At 59.5% G+C, this 24,266-nt stretch overlaps 2 protein-coding genes across 7 annotated transcripts in view; one reads left to right on the forward strand and one right to left on the reverse strand.

Moving 5' to 3' along the window:
* The first annotated feature begins 11,074 nt into the window (after window positions 1–11,074).
* Window positions 11,075–18,861, forward strand: SYT2 (synaptotagmin 2). 6 transcript variants are annotated; one of them, XM_061381760.1, is made up of 8 exons: window positions 11,075–11,246; window positions 12,090–12,256; window positions 12,896–13,015; window positions 13,145–13,312; window positions 13,466–13,633; window positions 14,331–14,448; window positions 14,839–14,972; window positions 15,231–18,861. In XM_061381760.1, exons 1-8 carry the CDS (start codon window positions 11,075–11,077, stop codon window positions 15,435–15,437), a joined length of 1,254 nt encoding a protein of 417 aa, XP_061237744.1. In that variant the 3' UTR covers window positions 15,438–18,861. The 6 variants fall into 6 exon arrangements, with proteins under 6 accessions (XP_061237744.1, XP_061237740.1, XP_061237743.1 ...); XM_061381759.1 differs by lacking the exons at window positions 11,075–11,246; window positions 12,090–12,256 and adding an exon at window positions 12,511–12,596 and having other exon boundaries at window positions 12,628–13,015; XM_061381756.1 differs by having other exon boundaries at window positions 12,896–13,312; window positions 14,331–14,972.
* A 1,082-nt stretch (window positions 18,862–19,943) lies between these two features.
* PPP1R12B (protein phosphatase 1 regulatory subunit 12B) overlaps window positions 19,944–24,266 on the reverse strand; it is a 167,884-nt gene continuing 163,561 nt past the window's right edge. The window contains exon 16 of the mRNA XM_061381763.1: window positions 19,944–24,264. Within this exon, the coding sequence (XP_061237747.1) occupies window positions 24,178–24,264 (87 nt within the window). The 3' untranslated portion in view covers window positions 19,944–24,177. The remainder of the gene's footprint in view (window positions 24,265–24,266) is intronic.

Genomic DNA, 24,266 nt, shown 5'->3' on the forward strand with positions numbered 1-24,266 from the left:
CATCCATACATGACCACTGGAAAAACCATAGCTTTGACTATACAGACTTTTGTTGGAAAAGTGGTATCTCTGCTTTTTAATATGCTGTCTAAGTTGGTCATAGGAGAAGGAAATGGCAACCCACTCCAGTGTTCTTGCCTGGAGAATCCCAGGGACGGGGGAGCCTCGTGGGCTGCCGTCTATGGGGTCGCACAGAATTGGACACGACTGAAGCGACTTAGCAGCAGCAGCAGCACGTTGGTCATAGCTTTTCTTCCGTAAAGCAAGCGTCTTTTAATTCCATGGCTGCAGTGACCATCCACAGTGATTTTGAAGCCCAGGAAAGTGGTCTGTCACTGTATCCACTGTTTCCCCATCTATCTGCCATGCAGTGATGGGATCAGATGCCATGATCTTAGTTTTCTGAATGTTGAGTTTTAAGCCAGCTTTTTCACTTTCCTCTTTCACTTTCATCAAGAGGCTCTTTATTTCCTTTTCAGTTTCTGCCATAAGGGTGGTGTCATCTGCATACCTGAGGTTGTTGATATTTCTCCCGCAGTCTTGATTCCAGTTTGTGATTCAGCCAGCCTGGCATTTCGCATGATGTCCTCTGTGTAGAAGTTAAATAAGCAGGGTGACAGTGAGCACTCCTGACGCACGCCTCTCCCAGTTTTGACCCAGTCCGTTGTTCCATGTCCGGTTCTAACTGTTGCTTCTTGACCTGCATACAGGTTTCTCAGGAGGCAGGTAAGGTGATCTGGTATTCCCATCTCTCTAAGAATTTTCCACAGTTTGTTGTGATTCACACATTCAAAGGCTTTAGCGTAGTCTATGAAGCAGAAATACGTGTTTTTCTGGAATTCCCTTGCTTTTTCTGTGATCCAATGGATGTTGGCAATTTGATCTCTAATTCCGCTGCCTTTTCTAAATCCAGCTTGTACATCTAGAAGTTCTCAATTCACATACTGTTGAAGCCCAGCTTGAAGAATTTTGAGCTGTTACTTTGCTAGAGTGTGAGATGAATGCAATTGTGTGGTAGTTTAACATTCTTTGGCACTGCCCTTCTTTGGGATTGGAATGAAAATTGACCTTTTCCAGCCTGAGTTTTCCAAATTTGCTGGTATATTGAGTGCAGCACTTTAACAACATCATCTTTTAGGGTTTGAAGTAGCTCAGTGAGAACTCCATCACCTCCACTAGCTTTGTTCACAGTGGTGCTTCCTAAGGCCCACTTGACTTCACATTCCAGGATGTCTGGCTCTGGGTGAATGATCACACCATGGTGGTTATCCAGATCATTAAACTTTTTTTTTTTTTGTATTGTACACAGTTCTTTTGTGTATTCTTGCCACTTCTTACTATTTTCTGCTTCTGTTAGGTCCATACCATTTCTGTCCTTTATCGTGCACATCTTTGCATGAAATGTTCCTTTGGTATCTCTAATTTTCTTGAAGAGATGTCTAGTCTTTTCCATTCTATTGTTTTCCTCTATTTCTTTGCATTGTTCATTTAGGAAGCCTTTCTTATCTCTCCTTGCTATTCTTTGGAACTCTGAATTCAGATGGGAATATCTTTCCTTTTCTCCTTTGCATTTCGCTTCTCTCCTTTTCTCAGCTATTTGTAAGGCCTCCTCAGACAGCCATTTTACCTTTTTGCATTTCTTCTTGGGAATGGTTTTGACCCCTGCCTCGTGTATAATGTTATGAACCTCCATCCATAGTTCTTCAGGCACTCTATCAGATATAATCCCTTGAATCTATTTGTCACTTCCACTGAATAATCATAAGGGATTTGATTTAGGTCATACATGAATGGCATAAGGGTTTTCCTACTTTCTTCAATTTAAGTCTGGATTTTGCAATAAGACGTTCAGTCCATATAGTCTAGTGCATCATTTAAGGCCTGTATTTCCTCATTAGTTTTCTGTCTGCATTATCTGTCCATTGTTGAGAGTGGGGTATTGAAGTCCCCACTGTTATCGAGTTACTGTCAGTTTCTCTTTCTGGTTGATAGTATTTGCCTTACACATTGAAACGCTCCTAAACTGGGTGCACATGTATTTACAATTGTTACATCATCTCTCGGATTGACCCCTTGATCACTGATCATATTATGCGGATGCGTAAACCCTGCGGCCGCTCCCCATTCCCCTGTGGGTAAGACAGCCCTCCTGCTGTGGCCACAGGCCTGCGTGTCCGGTCCCGCGGCCCCTCCACCGTGCGGGGCTCCTCCGGGCTCTGGGCCCCGCCGCTCCCGTCCCTGGGCCTCCGCACGTCGTGTGTGCACCGAGGCCCCTTCAGCGCCAGCGCCTCAGGAAGGCCTTCCTGCTCTCCCAGAGTGGGCCAGACGCCGCCGGTACAGACGGCCCTCCCGGCCCCTGGCGGCCCCCACAGCCGAGCCTTTACCCTGGTTCGTGTGCGGTTGCTGACGCTCAGCTTGCGGTGCGCTCCCGGAGCAGGGTGTGAGCCGCGGTGTTGACTGAACGCACGGCCCACCCGCCGCGTCCGGTGTCCCGACTGCTACCGTGTGGGTGCAGCCCCTGTGACCGGGCTGTGAGCGCACCCCGGGGGCCCCCTGCCCGCCTCCCCTCTGCCCCCCTTTTCCTGGACTTCAAGGCCCCCGGCGGGCTTTCCCCGAGGCTGGTCGGTGGGGCCGCCCGAGCCCGGGGGCGCCGGCCCCTGGCGGGTTCCGGCTGCGCTCGCGCCGTGGCCGGGCCTCTGCTGTGCGCGGGCCGCGGAAGGGGCTCCGGGTCGGACCCCATCAGCGGCGGTGGCCACCATCTCCAGGCGGACCCGGCGAGCTTATTCCTGTCATTTTCACACCAGTTTTGAAACGTGGTATTATTTTCTCCAGTTTTTATGTGAGGAAATTGAGTTTCAGAAAGCGACTTGTTGGCGTCACGTGGCACGCAGTGGGCACCCTGGGGCTCCGGCCGGGCTGCCTCCCCCGAGCACCGCGCCGGACCCGCGCCGCCGGCGGGGCTCTGACAGAACCCGCGGGCACAGGCTGCGTGTGCACACGCCGCACGGAACCCACACGGGCGCCGCAGCACACCCACACAGACTATGCCACACACACACACACGCCACACACACACACACACACACACACCACACAGGCGCCACAGCACACCCCCCCACACACACACACCACACACACACACACACACACACACCACACAGGCGCCACGGCACACCCACACAGACTACACCACACACACACACACCACACACACACACACCACACACTCATATACACACACACACCACACACACACACACACACCACACACACACACACACACACACCACACAGGCGCCACAGCACACCCACACACACACACACACCACATACACACTATACCACACACACACACCACACACACACACACACACACACCACACACACACATAGACATACACACACACACACACCACACAGGCGCCACAGCACACCCACACCACATACACACTATACCACACACACACACATACACACACACACCACAAACATACACACCACCACATACACACTATACCACACACACACACACGCCACACACACACACACACACACACACACACACACACACACACACACACACACACACACAGACACCACACAGGCACCACGGCACACCCACACACACACACACACACACACACACACCACACCACACACACACACCACACACACACACACACACACACACACATACACACACACAAACACACACACACACAAACCACACACACACACCACACAGGCACCGCAGCACACCCACACAGACTATACCACACACACACACACACACACACACACCACACACACACACACACACACACCACACCCACACACATATACACATATACATACCACCCACACACACTATGCCACACACACACAACACAGACACCCACACACACATACACAATACACACACACACACACACCCCGTACACACGCCACATCACACACACATTCCACACACACAAACCCCACACCACACACACATACCACAGATACCACACCACAGACACATGACACACACCACACACGCATTACCACATACACACGTCTCACACACCGTACGCATACCACACACGTATCCCACGTATGTACCATGCACAACACATCGCACACACAGTATCAGAACTAGTAAGCCAGTTCATACGGCAGGACATGAACCAGTACAGGAAAATCTACTGCATTCATACGTTAGTAATGAACAATTTGGAAATGAAATTAAGCAGGTCCGTCTACCACAGTATTAAAGAGACTCAATATCTACAAATTTAAGCAAAGTGTAAGACTTTATGCTGGAAAGTGAAAGGGAACATTGCAAGAAATTACAGACGATTTTAAAGGGAAGGACGCTGTAAGACACTGTTGTTAAGGTGGAGATACTCCCGACACTGACCTGCAGATCAGCGCGTCCCGGTCAAAATCCCAGATGGCTTGTTTTTTAATAGAAATGAACATGGCAATCTTTTTTTAAACAAGCACACCTTAAAATCTGTATGGAAACTCGAGACACCCGAAATAACCAAGACAACCTTATTAAAGAACAAACTTGGAAGACTCACACTGTCTAATTAGAAAAGTTAACGACAGGCACTTGTCCCCGGTGGTCCAGTGGACAGGACTCTGCACTCCACCGAAGGGCACAGGTGTGATCCCTGGTCCTGGAACCCACACCCTGCACGGCGGCAGCCGCAGCCGACCACTGCCCCACCCCCAGAACCAACAATACTTTACACGGTGATTGAGACAGCGTGGTGTTGGCACATGGAAACAATGCGACAGAGAACACAGGAATAACCCGCACATTTATGGTCAGTTGATATTTTACAGGAGCAGTAAGACAGCTCAGTGGGGGAATAATAGTCTTTGCAACAAATGGAGGGCCACGCACAAAACACATTCATGGAGATGAACTCAGAGTGCTTTGTGACCTGAATGTAGGAGCTAGAAGCACATGGCTCCGCTAAGAAAGCCTAGGAGTAAATCTTTGTGCCCTTGGGTTGGGTGATGGTTTCTTAGACACGACACCAAAAGCACAGGCCGTAAAAGAAACAAATTGCACATCATCCAAATCAAAGGGCCCGTCAAAGAAAGAGCAGACACCGCGAAATGAGAGCAGAACGCGTCTGAAGAGGGGCTGGTACAGAACATACAAAGAACTCGTACAACTCAACAATAAAAAGAAATATTCAGTTAAAACATGGACACAGGATTTGAATAGACATTTCTCTGAAGGAGACATACAAGTGGCCGATAAACACGTGAAAAGAAACTTGGTGTCATTAGTCATCAGAGAAATGCAAATCGGAAGCCCAGCGGGATGCCACGTCACCTCTACTAGGACAGCTGTAGACAAAGGATGTAACGACAGGTGCTGCCCAGGGTGTGGGGAGCTCGGAACGCTCAGGCAGCGCCTGCGGGAAAGTAAATCGGTGCAGCCATTTAAAAGAAATTGATTGGAGTATAGTTGATTTACAGTGTGTTAATTTGTGCTGTACAGCAAAGTGGTTCAGTTACACGCGCACACACACACATTCTTCCGTAAACTATTCTCCGTTGCGGTGCATCACGGGATGTGAATGTGGTTCCCGTGCTGCACAGGAGGGCCTCGTTTACCGCCCTGTATGGAATAGTTTGCACCTGCTGACCCCGGGCTCCCGTCCTTCCCTCCTCTCCGCCCACAGCCGCAAGTCTGTTCTGCGTCCCGTGAGTCTGTTTCCGTTTGTAAATCGGTTCGTGTCCTGTTTCAGATGTGACGTGAGTGGCATGTGATGTCACATTAGTGATGGCGTCTTTCTGACTCGCTTCACTCCGGTGATCTCTGATCCACCCACGTTGCTGCAAGTAGCGTCAGCTCACTCTTCGTGAAGGCTGAGTGTGCGGTGTGCGTGCAGCGCGTCTTCCTTGGCCGTTCCCGTCGGGGCGCTCGGGCGGCTCCCGCGTCTTGGCCACAGTGTGTAGCGTCGCTGGGAGCAGAGTGCGTGCATCTTTGAATTAAAGTTTTGTCTGGATGTTTCCCCAGGAGCGGGAGTGCCGGACCACGTGGGGACTCGGTTTTTAGTCTGTTAAGGAACTTGTACACTGATCTCCCCAGTGGCTCCGGGAAGTTTGGTAGTTCTTTAAAATGTCAAATGTAGTTACCATATGACCCAGCACCTCCGCTCACGGGTTTTTATCCCAGAGAAATGAAAGCATGCACAGAGAGGTTTACGGCAGCGTTGTTCAGGAAACTGAGGTGGAAATAACCGATGTCCATAAACTGATAAATGTGTGACCGGTGCGGAGGAATATTCCTCGGCCACAGAGCAATGAGGCGCTGACGGCGGCTCCACGTGGTGCCCTCGACGCTGTGCTGTGGGAGAAGCAGGACACCGGGCTTGTGTCATGGGGTTTCGTCTGTGTGAGAAGTGGGAACAGGGGAGTCTACACACAGCTCAGGGGTTGCCCAGGCTGGGAGGAGGGGGAGTGGGGAGGGACAGGTGAGGAAGTGGGGCTTCTTTTTGGCGAAACGTTCTAACTGGGTTGTGGTGATGGCTGCACGACCCTCTGAATATACTAAACCCCCCAGAGGAAAGGAAGAGTGCGTGGATCCCGTGGGTGTGAACTGCCTTCAGCTAAGCCTCCAGAGTCAGGGGCAGGGTTGCGGACGGCGGGGTAGGGGCGAGGGCCCAGGGCAGGGGCTGTGGAGGGCCGGGGTCTCCACCTGCCTCTCAGGGCGCATCTCCAGGTCGGGGCTGTTGACCAGCATGGAAGGAGCTGGCTGAACGCACGGCGAGTACGCGGGGTGCCCGGCGAGTACGCGGGGTGCCAGGGGTGGCTGCGCTGCCTCCGCCGAGGACGCGGGCTCTGAACTGTGCCCTCAGCAGGACCCTGGTGCAGGGGGATTGTAAAACTCCTGTGCTGCTTGTCTGATGACCTGGATCCCCAGGGGTGCGCCCCGGGCTGCCTGGTGTGGCCGGGCAGGGGGATGTCATGTCCACCCCACCTGACCTCAGGGGGCCTATTTTGAGCAGCAGAAACAGCTTGGTGGAGAGGGGAGGGGAGCAGAGTTGAAAAACTCCTAAGATCATTACCTTAAATGAAGACCATCACAAGAATACTTTAGCAGCAAGAACTTGAAAACGAGCCAAGCTCGACAGTGGATGACTGCACAAGTGGGGTGTGTGTGACTGTGGGGCTGGGCGTTACATAGCTATTTAAGTAAGAAAGGAAGATTGTCATGATAAAGGAAAATACTTGGGACAAAATTTTACATGAAAAATGCAGAATACCTCACTCCCAGATGGAACTAGAGGTAAAGAACCCGCTGCCAAGGAAGGAGAGACACAAGCTCGATCCCTGGGCCAGGAAGATCCCCTGGAGAAGAAAATGGGGACCCACTCCAGTGTTCTTGCCTGGGAAATCCCACGGACAGAGGAGCCGGTGGGCTGCAGTCTGTAGGGTCGCAGAGTCGGATGTGATTCTGAAGCGACTTAGCATTCAAATTATATATAGTATGGTCTCAACACAAAACACAGAAAAGAATTCTTTGCGGATCCTCCAAAGACACACGAGTTGTCCGTGGAAGGCAGGGTCCTGAGGAATGTCACCCAACTCTCCTCCCTCCCCCATACACCTGGGTTACTGCTGTTAGTAACGAGCAGCCCTTGTTTCCCTGGCGGCTCATACAGTAAAGAATGTGTCTGCAGGCAGGAGACCAGGGTTTGATCCCTGGGTTAGGAAGATCCCCTGGAGGAGGGCATGGCAACCCACTCCAGTATTCTTGCCTGGAGAACCCCATGGACAGAGGGGCCTGGTGGGCCACGGTCCATGGGGTCACGAAGAGTCACACTCGCTTGGACAGGAAGTTAACATGCCGTTGTGGGGAGGGTGCAGGGCTGGCGAGAGGCCCTGACTCAGCCCGGGGAGGGAGCGGCTCCAGGGATGGACGTGGGTGCCACCTTCCTGGACCAAAGGCTGAACCCCACCCTGGGCGGGTGTTGATGGGGCCTGCGGCGCGGGGCCGAGGGTGGTCTGGAGGGTGGGGTGCTGGGCGCCGGCGTGGGCCCGGGAGGACGGCTCGTTCTCGCTGTGAGCTGCCTCCTGCCCTGGGCGGGGTGCTCGGGTGGAATGGGGTTCGGGAAAGCCACGTGCTCTGGGTGAGTGCGGGGGTGCCCAGGCTCTGTTTCTGCCTCTGTGAAATGGGGGTGTGTGTGTGACTAAGGGGGGTTCTGCACAGCCCTGGGGGCACATGCTGGCCGAGGGGTGGTCGTGTGGGTGCCGCTGCTCCAGTGTTGCTACGGCTGGAAGTACCCTTGAACTTAAAGGGATTAAGTCGGAAAAAAAAGGCTTAAAAAATTTTTTTATTGAGGTTGACTTACAGCATCATGTTAGTTTCAGGCGTTTCACATGTCATACGCAGAACCACGCTTTCTTAGATTCGTCCCCATGTGAGTCCCTACAGAGTGTGGAGTAGTCCCGGTGCCATACAGTAGGTCCTTCTGTTTTATACACGGTCGTGTGTATCCGTCAGCCCGGCTCCCTATCCCTCCCATCCCTTCCCCCTTATTTACCATGTTTATTTTCTACATCTGTGCCTATATTTGTTTTGTAAATAAGTTCATCTGTACCGCTTCTTTTAGTCCACACGAGTGATGTCTTTGTCTGACGTACTTCACTCGGTATGACCATCTCTGGGCCCACTGATTTCACGGAAGGGTTATTAGTCCATCCTCTTCGGGGCTGAGTAGTATTCCACGGTGTGTGCGCTGTGTCTTCCTTCTCCACTCCACTGCCGATGGACGTGCAGGTTGCTTCTATGTCTTAGGCCATTGTGAACAGAGCTGCAGGGAACACTGGGTCGCATGTATCTTTTAAAACTATGGTTTTCTCCAGGTCAATGCCCAGGAGTGGGGGTTCAGGGTCATATGGTAGCTCTGTTTTTGATATTTTAAGGAGCCTCCATACTGTTCTCCATAGTGGATGTAACAATTTGCATTCCCACCAACAGTGTAGGAGGGTTCCCTTCTTTCCAGGATTCAGTTTGCAGACTTTCTGAAGCTGGCCATTCTGACTGGTGCGAGGGGATGCCCAACTGGAGTTAGATTTGTGTTCTCTGATAATCAGTGATGGTGAGCGCTTTCTCATGTGCTTTTTAGCCATCTGTATGTCTTCTTTTGGAGAAGGCACTGGCACCCCACTCCAGTACTCTTGCCTGGAAAACCCCATGGACGGAGGAGCCTGGTGGGCTGCAGTCCATGGGGTCACTAGGAGCCGGACACAACTGAGCAACTTCACTTTCACTTTTCACTTTCATGCATTGGAGGAGGAAATGGCAACCCACTCCAGTGTCCTTGCCTGGTGAATCCAAGGGACGGGAGAGCCCAGTGGGCTGCCGTCTATGGGGTCGCACAGAGTCAGACACGACTGAAGCGACTTAGCAGCAGCAGCAGCATGTCTTCTTTGAAGAAATGTCTGTTTAGATCTTCTGCTCCCTTTTAAATTTTTTTATATTGAGTTGCATGAGCCATTTGTATATTTTGGAGATTAATCCTTTGTCAGTCTCTTTGCAAATATTTCCTTCCATTTTGCAGGTTGTCTTTTTGTTTATGGTTTCCTTTGCTGTGCAAAAGCTTTAAAGTTTACTTAGGTCTCATTTACTTTTGTTTTTATTCTTATTACTCTAGAAAATGGGTCAAAACAGATCTTGCTGCAATTTATGTCAAACTTATGTCTGTGTTTTCCTCAAAGAGCTTTATGGCTGTCTGGCCTTACATTTGGGTCTTTAAGCCGTCTGAGCTTACTTTGTGTTTTGGTGTTAGAAGTGTCCCGTTCGCCCAGCTCCACTTATTGAGGGCTGTCTTTACACCATTGTATATTCTGGCCGGCCTCCTTTGTCAAAGATGAGGTGCCCATAGGTGAGCGGGTTTATCCTGCAGTTTCTGCCCTGCTCCACTGGTGCCCATAGGTGAGTGGGTTTATCTCTGCGGTTTCTGCCCTGCTCCATCAGTGCCCATAGGTGAGTGGGTTTATCCCGCAGTCTGCCCCGCTCCACTGGTCTATGTTTGTTTCTTTGTGCCGGCACCACACTGTTTTGATGACTGTAGCTTTGTAGTTTAGTCTGAATTCAAGGGGCCTGATTCCTTCAGGAATTCCTGATTCCTAGATTTTTCTTTCTCAAGATTGCCTTGGCAGTTCAGGGTCTTTTGTGTTTCTGTAAGTTCCAAAATTGTAAGTTTTTTTGTTCTAATTCTGTGGAAAATGCTATTGGTAATTTGGTTGGGATTGCATGGAACTGAATCTGTAGATTGCTTTGGGAAGTGTGGTCGTCTGACAACACTGACTCTTCCAAGAGCACGAGGTCCCTCCGTCTGTCGCGTTGCTGCGATTCTCTCATCAGGGTTAGTTTTCCGAGTGCAGGTCTGTTGCCTCCTCACGTAGGTTCACTCTGGGTGTTTTATTCTTTGTGATGCAATGGTAAGTGGAATTTTCCTCTTAACTTCTCTTTTTGTTCTTTTGCTATTAATGTATAGGGACCAAGGGGTTTCTGTGTATTAATTCTGTGCAGGTGAGCTTCACTGGTCTTCTGGCGGCACTGTGAGGGTTTCCTGGCATAGGGTCACATCACCTGGAGGTGAGCTTCACTGTGAGGGTTTCCTATGGGGTCACGTCACCTGCAGGTGAGCTTCACTGTGAGGGTTTCCTATGGGGTCACATCACCTGCAGGTGAGCTTCACTGTGAGGGTTTCCTGTGGGGTCACGTCTCCTGCGAACAGTGACAGCATTGCCTCTTCCTTTCCAACCTGGATTCCGTTTATTTCTCGCTCTCCTCTAGCTGCTGTAGCTGGGACATCCCCTGCTTGCTGAGCAACAGTGGCGAGAGGACACCATTGTCTTGGTCCTGATTTTAGTGGTGAGGCTGCAGGTTTTCACCATCATGAGGATGTTTGCTGTGGGTCTGTCACATACGGCCTTTGTCCACAGTCTTTAGCTTCTGGAAGAGCCTTCCGCAGCCTGTGGGCAGAGCCGTCTGCACTTGGGCCTCTGGGGTGCTCACCCTGCCCCCTTCCCTCGCAGCTATCCCTCTGCCACCATGAGGAGCATCTTCAAGAGGAACCAGGAGCCTGTGGTGGCTCCTGCCACCACCACCATGCCCGCCGGCCCAGTGGACAACTCCACAGAGAGCGGGGGAGTGGGCGAGGGCAAGGAGGACATGTTTGCTATGTTCAAGGAGAGGTTCTTCAACGAGATAGTCAAGCTGCCTCGTGAGTGTCCCTGTGTGCTGGGTGGGCCAGGGGGGTGAGACGGCTGCGCACTCTCCTAATATTTGGGCTCTAGGCTGGATTCTTTGGCAATCCCCTTCAGGACTGGGGTTAGTGGGGGCGGCAGAGGGGTCTGTCACTAATAAAGGGAATAGGGAATTTCTGTGCCCTCACCTCCCTGGGCAGAATGTTCTTACAACTTAGAAGACTCAAAAGGTGAAACCTAAAGATGAAGTTACACTTTCCAGTTACACTTTGAAATAGTTCTGTTAGAAAATAACCCCCTCCCCACCGGGGCTTCCCTGATAGCTCAGTTGGTAAAGAATCCGCCTGCGATGCAGGATACCTGGGTTCGATCCCTGGGTTGGGAAGATCCCTTGGAGAAGTGAAAGGCTACCCACTCCAGTATTCTGGCCTGGAGAATTCCATGGACTGTATCGTCCATGGGGGTCACAAACAGTTGGACACAACTGGCCGACTTTCACTCACTGCTTCATAGATTCCTGGTGAAGATAGTGAAGAGATGCCCAAAGTCCAGATTTGGGGGGAGCAGCTGAGGGCTGGCCCCACTGCCCCCCGCCACCCCCCCGCCCAGGTCACTAAGGAGCTCAGCCCTCTCAGCACTGCACTCAAAGGCTGCCCCAACCCCCACCATCAGGTCTGCACAAGGATTGTCCCATCCTCCGTGTGAGCCACAGTCACGTCTCAGCAGAGCCTGGCTGGGCCCCATGGGGGTGGTGACGGCGGGGGCACAGGGTGCGTCATGATGGGCAGAGCCTATCTGGGTTTCGACTAGAGGGGGTGGGCTGCCCGGTGGCACCGCTGACCCCGTCTCCCCATGGGCAGTGCCCCCCTGGGCGCTGATCGCAATTGCCGTGGTCACGGGCCTTCTGCTGCTCACCTGCTGCTTCTGCATCTGCAAGAAGTGCTGCTGCAAGAAGAAGAAGAACAAGAAGGAGAAGGGCAAGGGCGCCAAGAACGCCATGAACATGAAGGACATGCGGGGCGGCCAGGTAGGCGGGGCGGCCCGGTAGGCGGGGCGGCCCGGTAGGCAGGGCCAGGCTGCTCTGCCGGCAGGGCTGGTCCGGGGTGAGCCCCGCCAAGGGACAGGGGATCTGGGGTTCCCACCGGCAGGCCAGCGGGCCAGCCAGAACTCAGAGAACTGGGCTCCTCTCCGCCCGTCTCCTGGGGGCCCAGCCCGGAAAGGGCTTGGAGGTGTCCCGTGTCTCCTCTTGGGCACCTCACTTCCCCTTGTTTGTTGTGTGAGATGTTTCTTGCTGAAGGAGTCAGTGCAGAGGACTGCAGGAGGGCTCAGCCTGGAGGCCTCAGGGTGTGTGCATGGGGGCCCGGGAGGCCTCAGGGTGTGTGCATGGGAGCCTGGGAGGCCTCAGGGTGTGTGCGTGGGGGCCCGGGCGCGCGTGGGGCCTGTGTGTGGGGCGTCCCCGGCTCTACGCGGGCTGGTCTGCGCTGCGGGGTTTCTCACCACCGTCTCCTCTCCTCTCCCTGTGGACGCGCCCGGCCTGGATGCCTGGCCCACACGCCTGGTACGTGTTGTCTGGGGTGGCGTCCTGTGCGGGGAGGACCGGCGCGGGCTCTGCATGGGGGCGACCCCCCTTCTGTCCCTGATGCACCCCGTTCTCTCAGCCCCCCAGGATGACGATGACGCGGAGACGGGCCTGACGGAGGGTGAGGGTGAGGGCGAGGAGGAGAAGGAGCCAGAGAACCTGGGCAAGCTGCAGTTCTCCCTGGACTACGACTTCCAGGCCAACCAGGTGTGGGGTCAGGTCACCACCTCCCGGCGAGCGCGGCCCAGGGTCACTCGGTTCCCTGCGGCATGGAGACCCTGCATCCTGCCTGGCCCCCGCCCACGGGGGGCTGACAGGTGCCCGCTCTCTTCACAGCTCACCGTGGGCGTCCTGCAGGCCGCAGAACTGCCCGCCCTGGACATGGGCGGCACCTCGGACCCTTACGTCAAGGTCTTCCTCCTTCCAGACAAGAAGAAGAAATATGAGACCAAAGTCCATCGGAAGACGCTGAACCCCGCCTTCAACGAGACCTTCACCTTCAAGGTGACAGGCGGGAGGCACGGCGGACCGTGTCCCGGGCCGTGACCCAGGCCCGGAACAGCTCGGTTGGGACCAGAGCCCGAGTCTCTGCGATGTCCACAGCCTCCGGACGCCCCCGAGCTGCCCTGACCCCTTCATCCTGCCTGTGCCCTGCAGGTGCCATACCAGGAGCTGGGGGGCAAGACCCTGGTGATGGCCATCTACGACTTTGACCGCTTCTCCAAGCACGACATCATCGGCGAGGTCAAGGTGCCCATGAACACGGTGGACCTGGGGCAGCCCATCGAGGAGTGGCGAGACCTGCAGGGCGGGGAGAAGGAGGAGGTGAGGCGGGGCGCGTTGGGGCGAGGAGTAGGAGGAGGTGAGGCTGGCGTGGGGCGGCGCCGGCCGGGCCCCCGGGTCAGCCGCCCGGCGAGGCCGCAGGCGCAGGGGACACCGCGCTCCTGTTCTCTCCACTGCCCGCTTAGCGCCAGTGACCCACCTGGGTCCTCGTGTGTCCGCAGCGAAGGCCCGCGCTGTCTGAGCGGGTTCTCAGCACAGGGCTTGTCTTCCTGGAAGCGGCTGCAGCACCTGCTCACACACTCACCGAGTACGAGCCCCCGCTGTGCACAAAGCCTCTGTTTAGACGCTGCCCTCCGAGCACCAGCCCCTGGGTGCGGGGTTGCACCCTGACCGGGACATGGGGGAGGTGGTCGGCTTTGGCCCCCGAGGCCTCCTCTGAGACGCTTCGGCTCCACGCCGTGGCAGTGGCAGAGACAGACCCTCCTCTCTGGTCGCGAGGTCCCTGCACTCTGGCACTGACACCAGATGGGAGGTGCCAGGGGCTCTGAAGACGACAGCGTACGCTGCGGGCGGGACCCCACAAACCCTATGTCCAACCAGAGCCTCCTGGGCACCACCGGCCATGGTGCCTGCAGCTCCAGTGTCTGCCTGCTGCAGGCAGGGCTGGGCTGCCCCTGGCCCGAGGCCCCAAGGGGTCAGCCGTGCTGCTGAGATGGCCCGTACCCCGCTCTCCTGACAGCCGGAGAAGCTGGGGGACATCTGCACCTCGCTGCGATACGTGCCCACAGCCGGGAAGCTCACCGTCTGCATCCTGGAGGCAAAGAACCTGAAGAAGATGGACGTGGGTGGCCTTTCAGGTGGGCGCAGGGCTGCTGGCCGCCGCCCAGGGCACCCGAGCCCTCAGGCTGCAAGGGAGGTGGGGGCGGCTCCCAGGAAGGGGCTGCAGGGCGAGGGGCGGGCTCTGCCAGGCTGGAGGGCTGAGCGACCGCCCTGTCTTCAGCTAGTGCTCGGGGTTCCTGAGTCACCTTGGGCAGGCCGGTTTCATGTAGGCGCGTCTCATGGCCCAGGTCGGAGGATGGGTGGGGTGGGTCCCAGGTGTTCCCTGCCCAGGACAGATGTCACCAGGAGCCCCGAGCCCCTCACCGAGCCCCAGGCTGCGGCGGGTCACCGGGGCAACGCCTGTGACCACCCTGGCCCCGGGCTGGCGGTCCGGGGCGGGCTCAGGGCCTGGCCGCTGCACCCCACAGACCCCTACGTGAAGATCCACTTGATGCAGAACGGCAGGAGGCTCAAGAAGAAGAAGACGACGGTGAAGAAGAAGACCCTGAACCCTTACTTCAACGAGTCCTTCAGCTTCGAGATCCCCTTTGAGCAGATCCAGGTGCAGGGCTGGTGGGGCTGGGGCCGCCTGCTGACCCCCGCGGGCGGGCGGGCACACGGCCACCACCCTGGGGCCTGGCTCCGGGCGCTTCCCCAGCTGCCCCTTGTGTGGGCGGCAGGCCTCTCTAGCATGGCCTTTGTTACTCTGCAAGGATGGGTCTGCCCCTCCGGCTGCACGGGACCGGCTGGGCGGAAGGAGGTGGGAGCTGGGGGCGCCGCCCGAGGGCTCCTGCCCACCCTCCCCCCCCTCCCCCCGCAGAAGGTGCAGGTGGTGGTCACCGTGCTGGACTACGACAAGCTGGGCAAGAACGAGGCCATCGGGAAGATCTTCGTGGGCAGCAGCGCGACGGGCACGGAGCTGCGACACTGGTCCGACATGCTGGCCAACCCCCGCCGGCCCATCGCACAGTGGCACTCGCTCAAGCCCGAGGAGGAGGTGGACGCGCTGCTGGGCAAGAGCAAGTAGGGCTGCGGCCAGGCCGCCGCTGAGACCCGGAGCCACGGACACCTCAGCCGCGCCCCCGCGGGGCGCCCTGCCTGTCTGTGTGGTCGTGCCCCCGTCCCCTTTTTATAAGGACCCTCCCCTCCGACGGCTGTGGGAGGAGGGCCCCCAGAGGTGGCGTGGCCTGCCCAGCCCACCCCGGGAGCCGTCCCCGCTGCATGCCCGCACCCCACTCCTGCGAAGCTGCACCCCAGGCTCACCCCGAGGCGGTGCTCCCGGCTGGCAGTGCAGCCTCTCCCGTTCCCTGAGCGTATGGCCCCCCGAGACGGCGGCACTGCTGGGTTCTGGACAGGGCCCGCGCTCTGGCTCCTGGCCGGGCAGGGGCGCGTGAGTGGCTGCTTCGGAGGCCAGGCGTGGAGACTGGATTGTGCAGAAGTCACTGCCCCTCGGGCTGGTTTCGGGGACAGCATGGACCTGAGCTGGTGGCCGGACTCACACGGGGTCTGTCTGTCCTGCGAGCTCACCTTGTGGACGGGAGATGTCAGACCATGAAAACACAGAAGACCCCTCCCCAGAGAGAGGGCGATGGGCCTGCTGAGCCCTGGTCTCCGGGTGGGAGGCGCGGGTGCCGGCCCCCAATGGGGCCGAGAGCTGAGCGGTGTCTCCCACCATCCTGCCAGCGCCAGTTTCCTCTTTTAGTCTCAGTGGAGCAGCACTCTCTGTGCAGACCCGGGGGCTTCCCAAGGAGGCCGTCCTTGGGCCTAGGTGAGCGGGGTGGGGGGGCAGTGGCCAGTGGCCGGCTGGCCTCCTGTCGTCCCCCGGGGCTTCTCTGGGTCCCCAGGGCATCCGTCCCTGCCCCGGGGTCCCCATGCTGGCTCCCCGCTCACCTCCCGTCCCCAGTGTTGATAAAAAGCCATATATACGTGAGTCCAGTGTGCACACAGGCTCCTTCCCCACCTGCAGCCTGGGCAGGAGCATCAGCCCGCGCCCCCCCGGTGGGCTCCCTCCTCCCCTTGCAGCCCCCAAGCGCCCAGAGCTGCTCCCCTCTCAGCCCACGTCCCCCCACCTGGACGGATGGCCGTCTTCGGCAGGCTCCTGCGGGAGGAAGACGCCGGGGCCCTGTGTGTGCGCAAGGGCTTGTGTCCTGGGGGCCCCTCTTCACGGGGGGGAAGGGGGCGGCCCTGCCTTCAGGACCGGGTGACCACAGAGCAGCGGGATTCGGTGCTTCCTGAGGATCCCCCCATTTCAGGGCTCCACCCCAGCCTGACTTCTCACCCCTCCCCTCCCCAGGACTGGCCTCCATCCTGATGCGTCTGCTGCTCTGGGGGTCTTGAGCCTGGATTTGGGGCTGGATGACAGTGCTGGGCTGGCTGAGGGGCAGGGTGGGGGCACAGGGGCCTGCCAGGTCGGCTGGGCCCAGAGGAGCAGTCTGAGCAGACGTGTCTGCTGGCCTGTGGCTGCGGGAGACGCATGCGTGCTCCTGTCTCTGCCTGAGGGTCCTGGCCTGGGCCTGTGGGTACCCTAACCCTCCGTGGAGTGAAGGTCGCCAGGAGGGAAGTAGCAGAGGTGCCTCTCACAGAGGGGCTGAGAGTGACACGCAAAACCCAGGCCCCCAGAAACGAGCGGGGCCGCAGGCTGCTTCCTCCCCTCTCCGGAACAGGGGCTTGGGGCAGGGCCTCTGACTGTGGCCAGGGGCGTGGGGGGTAGGGGGCGGGGTGGTCTCAGCACAGCCTCAGCCCCTCCTCCCAGGAGACCACACAAGCTCCTGCTGCGGTAGCCTTGGGGCAGCAGCAGAGAGGGCCAGGGTCCCCGCGGGGGTGGGGTGCGGTGGGGCGCAGTAAGCAGGGTTGGAAGAGACCCCCCCCTGGGTCCCGCAGGGTCTGGGTTAGTTCTTGGGCCCCCCCAGAGAGGCTGTCCCCGCCCCGCGGCCCCCTCTCCACCTAAGAGCCCTGGTGGCGGCCGACACGGAGGGGTCCCGGGCCTGATGCTGGCCGCCCTCAGCCCGGCAGCCCAGGTGCCAAGTTAAACGTGAGTTTCAGACAAACCACCAGTAACTGAACGTGTGAGACCGCCCTCAGCGCTGGCCGGGATGCCCCCGCACCCACTGACCTGCGGCCGTGCTCTGTTGGGCAGCCTCGTCCTGCGGCCACTCCTGCCTCCCCGGCTTGGGGGCAACGACGGGTCGCCGGGATTGTACCCATTTTCGAGCTGCAGGACTGGGAAGGCGACACTGTGACCTGGAGACAGAGCAGGAGCCTGAGAAGCCAGCCTCGTCTGCCCCCACGCACATTCAGCTGCACACGATGGCGGCCACCCATGCACACGCCACCCTGCCCACGCACGCCCCGGCTCCGTGCCAACAGCTGCATGGCCGTGCCCAGAGCCCAGCTCCGCATCACACCCCCGAGCTGCTCCCCGACCCCGTGTGTGAAGTCCGTGTCTCCCCCAGCTCCCCACGCCTGGGGAGTTGGCCTGGGCCCAGCCTGACCGGCTGGTGCGTGTCCATGGCAGAGCTGTCCTGGCGGCCTCTGTGTGTGGCCTGCTCCCCTGCCTGCTGTCTGATCCACTGAAAAGCCATACGGAGGTCTCCGGGGCTGCCCTGTCAGAGCCCCCGGCCCCTCTGACCAGCTCCCCTCAGGACACTGTGAAGGGCTTGCCTGCCACCCCCCTGCCCCGCGTCCCGAGGACAGATGCGTGTCCTGCGCTCCTGGTGGGGTCCCAGCGGTGTCCCCCCGGCCCTGCTCCACATGGGGGGGGTGGGCACTGGGGGCCCCGGGGGACGACTGGGATGCATGGGAGCTGTTGGAGGCTGGGTCTGTGGTCGGGTCCTGATGCCCCCGGGTGGACGCACAGCTGAGGGGGTGGGGGTGGCGGCGGGCAGCAGGGCTGGAGAACAGGTGCGTTCAGCTCCTGCTGTTGGGCAGGGACACCCCAGGAGTGGGCAGCTGTGGCTGCTCTGAGGTGGGGGGGGTGGGACCCCCATCCGCACCCAGCCCCGCCCCACCGCCCCCTGGGGAGGGAGGGAGGGACCCAGAGGACGGCAGCTCCAGCCAGCAGCCCCTGGGTAGGGTGGCCCTTCCGTGGGCCCTGCTGAGAGGGTGCACTGGCTGAGGCCATGGTGGGGCGTGGGCCCCGCGCTCCACGAACTGGGGGAGGGGGTGTGGGCGGGATGGACCCCAGACCCCTCAGAGCAGCCGGGCGTCCTGCCCCAACCCCTCCTGTCCCAGCACTGGCGCTGCGGCTTCTGAAGCTCCCAGACCAGGGCAGGCAGGCCCAGGCTCCTGCAGCGTGTGGCCCACCGGGACCCCAGCCTGCCTCACAGGCCCCCCACCCACCCCCTGCCCCCGCTTGGCAGTGCCCCCCACCCCCCCACGGACTCTGGTCTCTCGTCAATTTGTTCTTTTGTAACGAGCAGCATCTCCTTATTAAAGAAAAGAGCTGAAAGCAAGCTGGGGGTGGGGGTCTCTGCTTGTTCCCGCTGGGCGGGGTGAGGGCACAGTTCTGAGACCCTGGCCCTGGGCTCAGGGGGGTGGTGGGCATGCGGGGCCCTCAGGGCAGCTTCTGGGGGGCCTTCAGGGAGGAGGGGTGGATCAGACCCTCGGTGCCCCCCCACCAGCCAGCTAGAGCAGGCCTGGGATGCGGCCGCAGCCTGAGCCCCGCGGGGTCTGTGGAATGACGCCACCTACAAATGCTGGGTTAGCTTACGGAGAAACCCGAGATGTCTGACCTCTGAGGCCAGGGCTTCGGGGGTTTTCAGGGAACAGGCAGCACCCCCCAACCCGGAAAGTGTGCCCCCCCGCAACGCTCCCCCTCACCTCAGCCCGTGGCGGTCTCCTCGGGGGTCCTGGCAGGCCCTGAGGCCTGTGGGCATCTGGTCCCGACTCCGGATCAAGAAGGCAGAGTGCCCTTCAGGCTGGCCAGGGGTCTCAGGAGGGAGTGGCCGAGCCTCAGCGGTCCCCAGGTCTCTAGGGGATGCGTCTCCACTGAGCACAAGGAGCCCTTGCTGCGCACCGGCTCCTGAGCCTTGGACCTCTACGGGCGACCGTGGGGGACGAGGCGCCTGGCCCCTCCCCGGCCCCCAGTGTGGTGATGGGGCCTCTGCAGGGTGTGAAGAAACCGGGGGGCATGGGGGTGGATGCAGGGCCAGGCCTGGGCGGCTGCCTGCACTGAACGCCACCATCTCCGGTGACCCCATCCACTGCCTTTATGGTCTGGAGCTCTGGAGGGGCTCTGGCTCCCCCAACCCAAGCAGTGGCCCTGAGACCCCGCTGCGGAGGGCAGAGACCAGGACCTGGCCACGAGCACCAGGGTCACCGCCGGACAGGCCCACAGCCCTGGGATGCAGGCCCCGACGGCCGGGACGGTGATGTGGGGATGCCACGGGCTGGCCCACGGCCATGCCATCCCAAATGTGCCAACCGCGTCTGAGCTTGGATACCAAGCAGAGTCAGGCCTGGTGGGAGAAATACCACAGGCTGGCCCAGACATGAGGTTCTATGAGCCCCGTTTCCTAAAGCTCGGAGACCATCACAAAGTTAAAACACAATTTAATTTACTCATTTATAAATACTGTTGTGTTTACAGGCATCATACAGACGTGAATATTATTATTCCCAAACTTCCAAACACAGAATACTTAATAATACTATATAACAACAACCAGTAAAACAAAACCATTCACCTCAGGGTTGAAAGGCCACTCAAAAGTTGCATAAAAATACATTCAGCTCACGAAGTGCATCTGGGCTCCTCCCTGAACCCCACCCCCCAGGTGTGTGTACACAGAGGTGCTGTCCCAGAGGGGAGTCGGGGACGGGGGGCTGAGGTGACGGGCGGGGGTGTGGGGACCCCGGGGAGCTTCTCACGCGTGCGCTCCACCCAGCCGGCCAAGGCAGCGGCAGGAGACGGGGGGGATGGGGACCAGAGTCACAGCCTGAGGCAGGGCCCCTCGCGGCAGGTTGGGGGACAGTCTCCCCTCCTGACCGGACAGTCGGCCTTTCGGGGGCTCAGAGGCCCTGCCCCTGCAGCCCACTTCCCGAGGGCCTGGCTGGAGGCCAGTCCTCCAGCCCAGGAGGCAGGTGGGGTGGAGGCAAGGGGCAGGGCAGAGCCCAGGGCTCCGCCTGCATCCGAGACCACCTAGGTGCCTCCAGCTGGAAGCAGGGCTGCCCCTGGGGCCCTGCCAGGCCAGGCCTCCCCCCGAGGGCGTGTGCAGCTTTGCAAGTTGGGGCGACTCGTGGAAAACCCCTCCTCCTCTAAGCACCACGGGCTCCAAGTGAGAAAAGCAAAGACTGAGCGTTAGGGAAATGCGGGCGCAGGAGGGTGGAAAGCGTGTCTGTTCTGGAAGGACACAGGCGCATCCCAAAGCCACCGTAAGGGGCCACCCAAGGCAGAGATCACTCTGGAGTCCCTGTCAGGACAGTGAGCAGAGGAACCAGAGTGGCCGGGCAGTGGGGGGCAGGGGGCAAAGATGCAAGTTAACAGAGCCCCCGGATGAAGCTGGGGTGAGGCTGTGACATCTCCGAGCAGCAAACACACTACACGCAGGCAGGAAGCAAGAGTGACCCCTGAGCACAGCACCCCTCAGGGGGACCAGACTCTCAGCAGCTTCTGCCTGAAGTCTTCTCCCCAGCCTGCACCCAGCCCGGCCTCCCGGAAGGCAGCGCCACTCTGTCTGGCCTTTCCTCGCCACAGAGCCCGCTCACTCCCCAGGAGCCGCGACAGTGACCGCTCCCGGGCCCCAGGGAGTCAGCACAGGCGACAGACGCAGTCCTCGAGGGGCCGCAAGCTCCGTCCTGCAGCCCTGCTCTGGGCAGGGGGACCCACCTCGGCCCGGGACAGCCCCAACAGCCCCCAGGACTGAGACTGGTTCCCATTCAGGATGGTCCTCTGCCTGCTTAAGGGCGGCTGCTGGGGAGAAACACAGCTCAAGGCCACCAGGGGCCGCACCACCTCCCGAGAGGGCCGCTCGCCCAGAGGCTCACCCAGCCACCAGGGGGGACTGCCCTCCACGCTGAATTCACTCTCCCGCTTAACCATACACTTAAACAGTTTGAATGGAGAAGAAAACAAGAATTTATGAAGTTAGAATGAGCAAAATCTGAGTGTGAGAACTATCTGGTCTTCTTAGGAATCTAAAAAACCACATACTCTCAGGTCTAGAGACCCGACCCCAGACCAGTCCAGCCCCTTCAGACGGCAGCATGGCAGCCCCGGGGCCCGACGCCCGGCCCTGTCCTTCCAGCCGCTTCCTCCTGCTGCCCCCCGCCTCCTCACGGTGCCCGAGGACTCACCCCCAGGTGCCGACACCTGCCCTGAAGCTCAGCACGGGGACAGCGCTCGGTACTGGCCCTGACTGGGAGGACTGCCTATGCCCGCTCTGTCCAGAGGCGGGGTGCCAGGGGCTCCTCCGCTGGCTGGAGCTGGGCCCTCCCTGCTGGCTCAGCTGTGAAGTCGCGAGGCTTCGCCCTGGAGGCACGCGGGCTGGGGCCCTGGGAAGCCCCTCCGTGCTGTCTCCACTGCCTTGCACCCACAGCAGCGCCCACCCCGTCGGGCTCCTGTGCCAGCAGCCTGGCTGAAACCCTGACGTCTGTCTGTCCGTCTGGGCAGATCACACAGTCAGGCAGAGGCGGGGGCTACTCCAACAGCCCTGACCCCTCCTTGAGGCAGGCGGCGGGGGCCGAGGGAAGCCAATGCCCTGCAGGAGGGGAGACGGAGGCCCGGTCCTCGGGTCCAGGAGCAGCGGCCTCGGGAACAGGGTGGCGAAGCGGCCAGGCTGCAGCTGGAGGCCTGGTCGTCAGGCCCGGAAGAGCGGCCTCCCTGGAAAACCGCAAACGGCCGCCGACTAGGACCCTCCCAGTCGCCAACCTCCCATTCAGGCACCATGGTGACAGGGCAGAGCCCCCGGGGCAGCAAGGAGGCCCTGGCCACCACCTTACGACCCACACGGCCCGGAAAGAGACCGGATTCAGGGTCCCCTACAGAATGAGCTGCGTGAGACCGTGCCTGAGACTGCGGTGGCGCACACCACAGGCTCTGGCCACAGGGCCTGCCTTCCCGAGCTGGGGCCTAACACACGAGGGCTGCGGGAGGTGCCCGCGGCCCAGAAGGCACAGCCGGAGCTCCTCTGCCGGCTCCGCCTGCCGCGAGAAGGGTGGGGTGACCCCTCCCACTCAGCCTCCTTCTCCTGAAAAAGAGGCAGGGCCCTGCCAGCCCGGTGCCGGGGATCAGGGTCAAGAGCCCCTGCGGGTCCCCCAGAACACAGGGGTGGTGCACTGAAGACTGGAGCTTCCCCTGACGTGGTGTCGCCCCTGGCCCGCCTGTCCCCACTGTCAGACCCCCCGTCGTGCGCATGGGGAAGGGTCTGCACGCCCTGAGAAAGCAGTTTTGCCCCAGGAGACAGACCTCCTGTCTGGAACCGGGACTGTGATCAAGCATAGCTCTGGGTTAAGGAGCACGGGGCGCTTCTGAGGGCCACGGAGGAGCTGGAGCACTCTGTCATTTTCTCAGACAGAGGTAGCATTTGCTGACAACTACACACCAGACGTCAACAGCAACCCCAAAGCTGACCTGCGCGCTCATACCAGCCGAGGGACGAAACCGACAGAAAGCACATGCCTCAGTGTTAACCAAGCCATCACCAAGGACTCATGACCAAACTCTGCACTGGACCAAGGGCGTGGTCCGTCCAGGCTTCTCTCCGGGGAGGAGGCCACGCCAGGACGAGAAGAGAGAGCAGGCCATGTGGGGACTGAGCTCTGGGCCAGGGAGCCGCTGGCGCCTCGGGGTCCCCAACCACGCATGGCAGGGCTGGCACGTCACGGGAGGGCCTCAGGAAGACCTCCGCTCCCACCCAGAACCTTTCTGGTCATCATCGTCTCCCAACTTGCGAGTGATGAAGGCACAACCCCCGAAGCTCCCTGACCCGGGGTGGGGTCCCTGGACACGGCTGTGGAGGGGGGCCCTGCCCCTACCGGAGCCTGGACTCCTGCTGCTCCTAAGCAACTGAGTGCCTCTCCCCACACACGCCCAGAGTCACCACGTCAGCGTCCTTGAGGCTCGTCTCCTCGTCAGGAGCGAGTGGGCCCCACTCACACCCACCTCGAGCAGCCCGCCCCATGCGCCTCAGAAGCCCTCAAGAAGGTGTTGCTTCTCTCAGGACAAGAAATCGGGTCAAGGGAGCCGAGGCAGGTGGGGCGCTCAGAGCCCAGGTTTTCTGGTGAAGAAACTGCTGTGACGGGGGCAGGCGCACTGAGAGCCCGGCCCGGCTTCGCGGCGTGAGCGCCTGGACGGACTGCGGGGCTCGGGGCCTGTCCGGCATCTACGCCCCAGGCACGCACAGCGGGGGCACAGAGGGAGGGCAGTAACAGCACAGATGCGGGATGAGCCAGGCCGCCCGAGCTCGGGGCGGGCGCCTCAACAGCCAGGCGTCAGCAGGTGGTCAGTAGAAAAGCTGCTGCCACCAGCATCGCCGCGTGGGCTCAGAGGAGAGTCAGCTCCTGGGCGGCAGGGGCGAGCAGCCGGGCAGCGGGAGGCCGGGTCTGAGGCGGGCCTGGCAACCCCAAGCCGCCTCCGGGTGCCCAGCCGGCCGAGGGTCGCCGTGGTGCCTTGATGGGAACTGTCTGAGCCGGGGGGTGGGGGTGGGGTGGGGGGTGGGGCTGGGGGGCCGCTGAGGGCATGGTGGCTGACGGTGGCTGGCAGCCAGAGGCAGGTCCTGGCTCGGCCGGCAGGCGCGGACACGGGCCGTCCCCGGCAGCCCAGGCTGGGCCTACTTGGACAGCTTGCTGATGACTCTGATGAGGGCACCGTTTTCGTCTTTCAGCCTCTGGTTGTCGGACTTGAGCTCCGTCAGGACCT

Source organism: Bos javanicus, chromosome 16, assembly GCF_032452875.1.
Source record: "Bos javanicus breed banteng chromosome 16, ARS-OSU_banteng_1.0, whole genome shotgun sequence".
NCBI lineage: Eukaryota > Metazoa > Chordata > Mammalia > Artiodactyla > Bovidae > Bos > Bos javanicus.